The 8,075-nt window shown below is 37.6% G+C and overlaps 1 protein-coding gene across 1 annotated transcript in view; it reads right to left on the bottom strand.

Annotated features, from left to right (window-relative positions):
• The window catches only part of ttyh3a (tweety family member 3a), a 73,181-nt gene that overhangs the window by 54,027 nt on the left and 11,079 nt on the right, over positions 1–8,075 (bottom strand). Inside the window, exon 2 of the mRNA XM_016569692.1 lies at positions 3,466–3,635. Within this exon, the coding sequence (XP_016425178.1) occupies positions 3,466–3,635 (170 nt within the window). The remainder of the gene's footprint in view (positions 1–3,465; positions 3,636–8,075) is intronic.

The raw sequence follows: 8,075 nt of genomic DNA, 5'->3' as shown, positions 1-8,075 counted from the left end.
AGATTCATTATGCAGTTTAGAAAGCTTCATTTATTATAACGGAACTTTGTAAGATCGTGATGAACGAAGATGAGTGACGCTTTTTAGTGATGAAGGGAGCGCGCTTTGTGCAATTTCTAGGGTATAATCCATTCAGAATTTGTATGAAACTTTAGTTTTTCGAACACATAGGCTACACCCTGCAAAGTTTCGGGAATGACATCCGCATATTTATGCGGGATTTACTCTCGAAATAGCAGTGATTGGCAATGGACGGAACTTAAAATATGTTGATTTACTTACATCAAAAAAAAAAAAAAACCGTTTGCTTTTATTTATTAATTTCATATATATATATATACATACATCTTTTTTTTTTCTTGCCCCCCCTGATTCAAGAGTCAAATGTCGCCCATGATTCTGCAGTTTATTTACTAATCGTTTGAGGTAATTTCGCGATTTCAATCATCATACAGTAGCCTAACCACCAGCATCAGCCACCTCTTCATCTCATAGGATACATGTGATGCAGCACTAAATAGTCTCTCGCTGTCGGTGCTTCGTGCTTATAATGATTTCTGCTTCTTTCTCTGATAGTTTTAAATACTTTCACACTGCCGACATGTTTGCTGCATTAGTGCGTGCCTCTATTTGATCGCGTTGTTCGGTACATATTATTCGGCCTTTTCACTTTTTGCTATTTTCAGCCGAATAATTTCAGTTGCCGAACATTCGGTTACTGACAAGATGCGCGTTAAATATCGCATGCGATTTATCGTGCAGCCCTAAAAGGTGCTTAAACAATTAGAAACAAAACAGCATCATTCATGCATGTATGTATAGTTTAATACAAAGGACCAAAAACAGCTTTTGGCTTCTCTCCTGAGGCCACAAGAGGGCACATCGAGCAAAATATTACTTATGGACGTTTCTTCAAAGGAATAAAATAAAAAGTTCTCTTTTTCCGCAATATTTTGAATGAACAACGTAGCAGTGCCGCATCTAGTGGCTTCAACTGGATAAGCTATGAAAAACATTACAATGCAATGACATTTACATTGTTATCGCATTTCGTGCGCCACTGATAAGGCTGCTGCCTGATGTACACCTAAAATTCGAATGAAACGTTTTTGCATTCGAATGTGGATTTTTATTTTAATTTCGACGAATATTCGAAATTCGAAAAAAATTTTGACAGCCCTACTAAGAAGACATAATTGGCCAAAAGCTAAGAAAAAAAAACACATTTAAAGGGATAGTTCACCCAAAAATTTAAATTATCCCATGATTTACTCACCCTTAAGCCATCCTTGGTGTATAAGATTTTCTTCTTTCAGGCGAATACAATCAGAGTTATATTAAAAAAATGTCCTGGCTCTTACAAGCATTATAATGGCAGTGAATGGTAGTCGAGATTTTTAAGTCCAATAAAGTGCATCCATCCATCATAAAAAGTGCTCCACATGGCTCCGTGGAGTTAATAAAGGCCTTCTGAAGCCAAGTGAAGTGTTTGTGTAAGAAAAACATCCATATTTAAAACTTTAGAAACCGCAATCTCTAGCTTCCGCTAACTGTCGTACATGCATATCGAAATCCTGTCATTTTTCTTTACAAAACCTTGTTTTGTACTTCTAGTTCATGACTGGTGTTTTGTTTTGCTCTCTCCTCTGCATTTCCATGTTCATCACTTCTCACCAGAGGCTTGCTGCGAAAGTCAGTGTTTACCGGTAATGTCATTTGCCCAAAACGGCACCGCCCCCCACCGTTGTTATGATTTCGTTTTTATAGTAATAAAAATCCTTTAGTTCCGTTAGAGAACAGTCACAATTAAAAACCAAAGCGGCTGCTCAATGCAGCGTGCTGAACAACAGTGGCATCACAGATCAGGAGCAGGAGTCAGATTTCATTTATCAAGTGAGGAGCGAGTCGAGCTGACTGACAAGAATGGTGAGGTGAGACAGACAAGACGATAGCGGAAGATTTAGTTTCGAAACAAAATGCAAAAGCGCCTGTTTGGCAATATTTTGGATTTTGAAAAGCCTTTTGCCATTTATCTAAAGTGATTTTGGAAGTTTTTTTAAAATTTTTTTTTTTTATATTCATTTCTTATTTATTTGGTTCTACAGTGTTAGCTGATTTTTACTTTATTTAAACTGTGTATTTTATTAATTTTATTTTACTTTACATCAAGGTGTATGCCGTGCCTCCAAGCTTTCTTATTCGTTTTGCTAATAAACGTTCTATGTTTCTTATTTATTTGGTTCCACAGTGTTTGCTGATTTTCATTTTTGTATACCTATTTAAACTGTGTAGCCTAAGTAATTTGTTATTTTATATTAGGCATATAGCATGGTGTATTTTTATTTGTTTTGTTAATAAAAGTTCTATGAGTTTGACGATGTATTTTGTTGTTGCTTGAATTGAATCAACGCCAAATTGCGGCTAATTTGAAAATGAAAGTAAAATGCGCACGGCGCTTTTACAAGCTATTTAAAAGCAAAGGAAAGTGAGGAAAAGAAGGAAAACTCAAACGAAATCACGGGTTATCTGTGGTTCCAGAGCAACAGTCTGAAGAGAATCCCGGCAAGCAATTTGGTTCAAGTTCAGCTGCCTGAATAAGAAACTGAATGTCTCATGGATATCTAGTTCACTTCCTACTCAAACTCTGATGCCATTAATCTGGCAAACTCTGGCAATTCCAGTGATTATTTCTTCATCAAAAGCACTCATCTGATCAACCTTCTTACCACTTACTAACTTCTTTACCAGATGGACTGATCAACAAAATCTGGGCACTGATAATACCTTAAAAGGGTAGTTCATGTAAAAATGAAAAATTCAGTCATCATTTATTCATAATCATGTCATTCCAAACCTGTATAAATTCCTTGCTTGTGCGAAACATAAAAGAAGATATTTTGAGAAATGTCTCATTGTCTATTGTAACCAAAACTGTTTGGCTACCAGCATTTCTCAAAATATCTTCTTCTCCTGAAGCCAATGAGTGCAAAAGGTTGAAACTGCCGCCAAAGTAACACACTAAAAACAGGACAGTATTGGCTAAGCATTTCAGTACTGCTATAAAATTAGCTTCTGGCCTGATGAACTTTCATATTCATACAGTGGACATTTTCATTTGGATAATCCTTGCATTAGCCCTTGCCACTGAGGGGTTTTGGGGCTACAGGTAGAAATAACCCCATGCCTGCAGCTAGAGGAATCAGAGCTGTTAATACAGCCATATCGAACCCCAGAGAGAGCTCCAAATGAACTACAGAGATTAGTACAGAAATGACTTCCCTTCCAGAAATTAAACCCTGCAGCCCTTCAGATAATACACACCTTCCTTTACACTCTAACAGACAGAATGACATTTTTCCAGCTGGGGATCATTTGATAAAAGCATCTCTCTGGAGACTCTGACTACAGTTGTCATCTTCTGCCTGAACGATCCGCTGATATGAGGAAGAATGCATTCAGACTCACCTGCAGACGAGGGTGGCAATGATGACGCACCAGGCGGTGCAGCAGCAGTCTGCGTTTGGCTGCTCATCGCTCTTCTTACGGTGGCAGCACAGCCAGCAGGAGTAGATGAGGAGGAAGAGGAGGTCCAAGGCCAAGCATGCCAGAGCTACACTGCCCAGCAGCAGGATAGACTGCGCAAGAGATGAGAAGAAAACATGAGCCACCCAAATAATCAGTTATTTAAGTGACATTATCATTATGGCTTTCTCTGGTTCTGAATATTAAGAGATACCCGCAACTCCAGTTTAAATGAGAATCAAGACATTTTTCAGTTATAACTTCTGGAGAGAAATAGCCTAGACACTGGACAAAGCTGAAACTTTCTAGAGCTCATGTCGAGAACCTGTGTTTGCGCATGCTAATAAATACAGTATACTTTGAAAGGCTTTAGGCTTTAGCCTCTAAAACAAATCACTAAAAAAATCTTTTGGAAAAAAGATTTTACAAAATGTTTTAGGGCTACAAAAGTTAACATGTTAACTTAGATATTTATTAAATGGTTACCAGAATTTTAACATTTACATTGTTTCATTTTGATGTTTCATTTTGAGACTGCAATTCTATTCTATTGACAACACTAACTTCCAAATTATAACCAAATATTGGATTCAATCTTTTTTATCAACTTGTATTCTTTCAGTTAGCAAAGAGTTTGTATTTCTTTTTGATCTGAACTTATGTATTGAATGAAAATGGACAAAATAATCCACAAATAATGTTTTTTTTAATTAATTGATTGTTTATTTGTTTATTTACTCAAAAACAGAAGTGCACAAGTTCAGATCAATGAGGCCTACTATCAATTAGTCCCAAAAGAAATACAAAACCTGTGCTAATTGAAAGCAAGCAAGTTGATAAAAAAGACTGAATCCACGATTTGGTGATAATAGCATAATGAGAGATTTGCAAGCAATTTTAAAAAGGGCGGTCATTTTTGAACGCCAAATTAGGTAAAGGATTTTAAGCACAGCACAAGGGTTAAACTGAAAAAAATAATTCTACATATAATTTTGCTATACATAAATATGTTCTACCTTGATATTACCCGTCATAAATGAAAAAACAACAACATGCTGCTACATTTAAATGACCTAATTTACTGTTCATTTCAGTTTCATTTTCCCGACAATGACAGTCAAAGTCAAAATATGACTAAGACAAATCAAAGGCACCTCATAACACTTCCCCTTTTATTAAAATTGAAAATGGTGCGTGGGTCGCTCTAAACCAAGTCTCCCGCTGCAACTCACGTGACAAGTAACCTGCAGGGGAAGTTTTATGTAGAATGAGGTCAGAGCTATTCTCAGTTAAGACACACACTTCACTCTGGCAATCTTGTTGTGACAACCACACAGGGATTAAGCACTTTAAGATCGTCTGCACTCACATTCCTCAAAAACCGACTCAATTCTGGTCCCGCCAGATTAGAGGGGGAATCGGTCAAATGGAGACACCCATGATGGGTTTGGCCTGGTATCCAATCAGTTAATCTGCATGGACTCACTGAACCCCTCTTCACATGTAAGCATTTCAAATCTCCCAAATCACATAGTTTCCATACGGCTTTCAACCTGTGCCAAGCTGTCCGTCAAGCTCACAGTGTGTGATCACAGGAGAGCTAGGAAAACCATTGTGCTGGTTCAAAAGGGCCCAGCGAGTCAGACTGGAAAAGCGAGCAGGTCTTAAAAGCACAGACTGTAATGCTAAAAGGGCATCATTGCTCAGCGCATTTACTTTAAAACACAAAGCCTGATTGTTTGATTCAAGATAATTCTTTGGGCTTATTAGGCTCAGAAGATTCCAGCGAATGTTCAGGTGAGAGGTTTATCAGACCACCTGGAAACAAAGTTGTGTTTTCACTAATAACACCACTTGTGATCTATTGACACTGTCTAAAGAAGAACTAGAAGTTGTGGACTGACAATTGTGACAGTGCGTTTAAAAGTTTGTTTGATGCAACTGTTAACAAATAAACAAGATATCAATCAATACAGCTGTATATTAAAATTTGTTTCATGTTTGTGAAGTAGTCGATTTCTGAAGGATCAGGTGACTCTGAAGATTGAAGGAATGGCTGCTAAAAATTCAGCTTTGCTATCACAGGAACAAATTATATTTAACATATATTCAGATAGAAAACTTATATTAAATTGTATTTCACAATATTACTGTTTTTGCTGTATTTTGATCAAATAAATTCTGCCTGGCTGGTCATTTATGTTAGTCACTCTGCCATTTCCAATCTAAATGGACACAGTCAGGATATGGTAACAAAAGTTTGCCTCATCATTTGCTAAATTATACCAATTTTATCATTACATCAATTATAACAATTCACCAGGTGAAATCTAGGTTAGGGTAATAGGCTATAGGGTAATAACAGGGTAATCATGCAATAGAACAACAAGTATGCTTCACAGCTCTTGTTTACTAGACACAGGCCATGGTAATTAGATCACCAGTTAACACCCTTCTGAGCAGTCAGTCTGCCCTCAAAACCAGGGATTGTTCACGATAGTCGACCAGCTGATGGAGCTTTGGCCATTGCACAGCAAGATGAAAATATCAACACGCTCGCGTCATGATACTGTCGTGAACGCACCTCCACAAGTGACGCAGTAGAGATGAAAATGTTAAATAAAGACGTTATTTTTGTTTTTGCGCAAAAATTTATTCTGGTAGCTTCGTAACTTTACAGTTGAACCACTGATGTCACACGGACTACTTTGTTGATCATCTTGGTACCTTTCTGGACCTTGAACGTGGTAGTTACCCTGCTGTCTATGGGAGGGTCAGAGGAACTATAACCCTTTAACACTTACCAGGGTCACTGAAACAGCTGTTTTACAATGAATCATCACCTTAAATGAATCAGTCATCATAACTAGGCGAATCACTGTCATCACTTTTGGTCAAGTCCAACTCAAATCCAAAACCGTTCAATACAACAATGGGAAACGTGAGGCAGGATCTCATTTGAGACAAATAAGATGTGAATGATGATGATGATGATGGCTGATATGACGTCTCAGGATGAGGAAATTTGTTACTTGGTGCCAGCACCATCTGGGAGAATGGCCAGTAAGCACTCTTGATATGATTAATCAGTGCTTAAATACCCTCATTTACAAAGAATGGCAGATCTGGCCAAAACTGCATAGCTGACAACCTCTGATAATGTGTTTGGAGTGATTAACAGCTTTTGCGTCCATGAGATCATCTCAGCGTAAAAGCTGTGCTTTTATATAAATACACAACGCAACTGAATTATCAGCCCTAGTAGAAAATGGCAGAAGAAACAAGCGGTTTGCATGTCTACTAAATCCATCTACTTAATTGGTTTCAAACAAGAAAAACAAGTTACAAATAAGAAGAAACATCATATTAGCCAGCGTGGGGGCATTAGTGCCAAAAACAGCTTTAAACGTTGTATTTACTTCCTGTAGCGCAGAGTGCTTGTATCATCAAGGTCATAGTTTCGACTCTTAGGGAATGCATGAATTGACAAAATGTGTACTTTGAATACAATGCAAGTCGCTTTGGATAAAAACACCTGATAATTTGTTAAAATAAATGTAAATCTAACACAATCTATTCTACACGTTTTCAACAGACTTCCCACCAGTTAAAGATATGAAACACAGCTGGCATTTGCCAACTCAGAGTGCTTGTGTTTTCTTGTGAGAACTTGTGCCAAGGAGGTCACCGCAATTACCAAGATTTCAATCCTGCCACGTTTCTCCTTTTGCTGCTAACAGGAAAAGACCCAGACTCAGCTTTTCTAAACAGATGGTAATCTTCTGCAGATTATCTTAATGGATCTATTCTTTCCATATGCTGATTCAGGACGCGGCGTAGCGAGAGACCCCTTTGAGCGATAGCACTGCCCAAGAACAACAGCAGCATTTCAAACAAGGCCACTGTGCTGAAGTGCTGCTGGCTGTAGGCCATCCGAATGATATTTGCAAAATATGCACCACCCTTTATCCCGTCACGTTTCAGAGAAAGGAAGTTTTCGCCAAACATGGAATCTCACTGTGCTCTACTAAGCGAGGACAAATAAGCTATGTCATATTAAGGGACTGATTTCTACATTTTATTTACTATTTAATTTATTTAAATTCCCTTATCTACAGGAACTTACACTAGGTGTAGGATTTACTTTTCAGAGTGAAAATTGTTTTAAAGAAATGTGTTATTTACAACTTTGAAAAATCTGTACAAAAACAATCAACCGTTGAGATTAGGGATGTCAACGATTAATCGATGATCGATTAATTGTCAATAAGAGATGCAATCGATTAAAGCTATCGATGGTCGATTAAGTCGTGCCATGAAATCTTTCATTTCCCTTAGATGCGAAAACAGTGATAAAAAGTGAATGACGATAAAATAAACCAGCAAAATTAGAGGGCTAGACGGTGAGGATTCTTTTCATTCCTGATTCAGGTCATGCAGCCATATGTGAACATGACAATCACTCTCAAGATTGTTTTGCAAGAGAATGTGCTTAAAAGACTCACCTAATCAAGTCAAGTCACCTTTATTTATATAGCGCTTTTAACAATACA

The sequence above is a fragment of the Sinocyclocheilus rhinocerous genome, unplaced genomic scaffold, assembly GCF_001515625.1.
Source record: "Sinocyclocheilus rhinocerous isolate Xijiao unplaced genomic scaffold, SAMN03320098_v1.1 scaffold1303, whole genome shotgun sequence".
Lineage (NCBI taxonomy): Eukaryota > Metazoa > Chordata > Actinopteri > Cypriniformes > Cyprinidae > Sinocyclocheilus > Sinocyclocheilus rhinocerous.
This window is presented reverse-complemented; position numbering and strand designations above follow the sequence as displayed.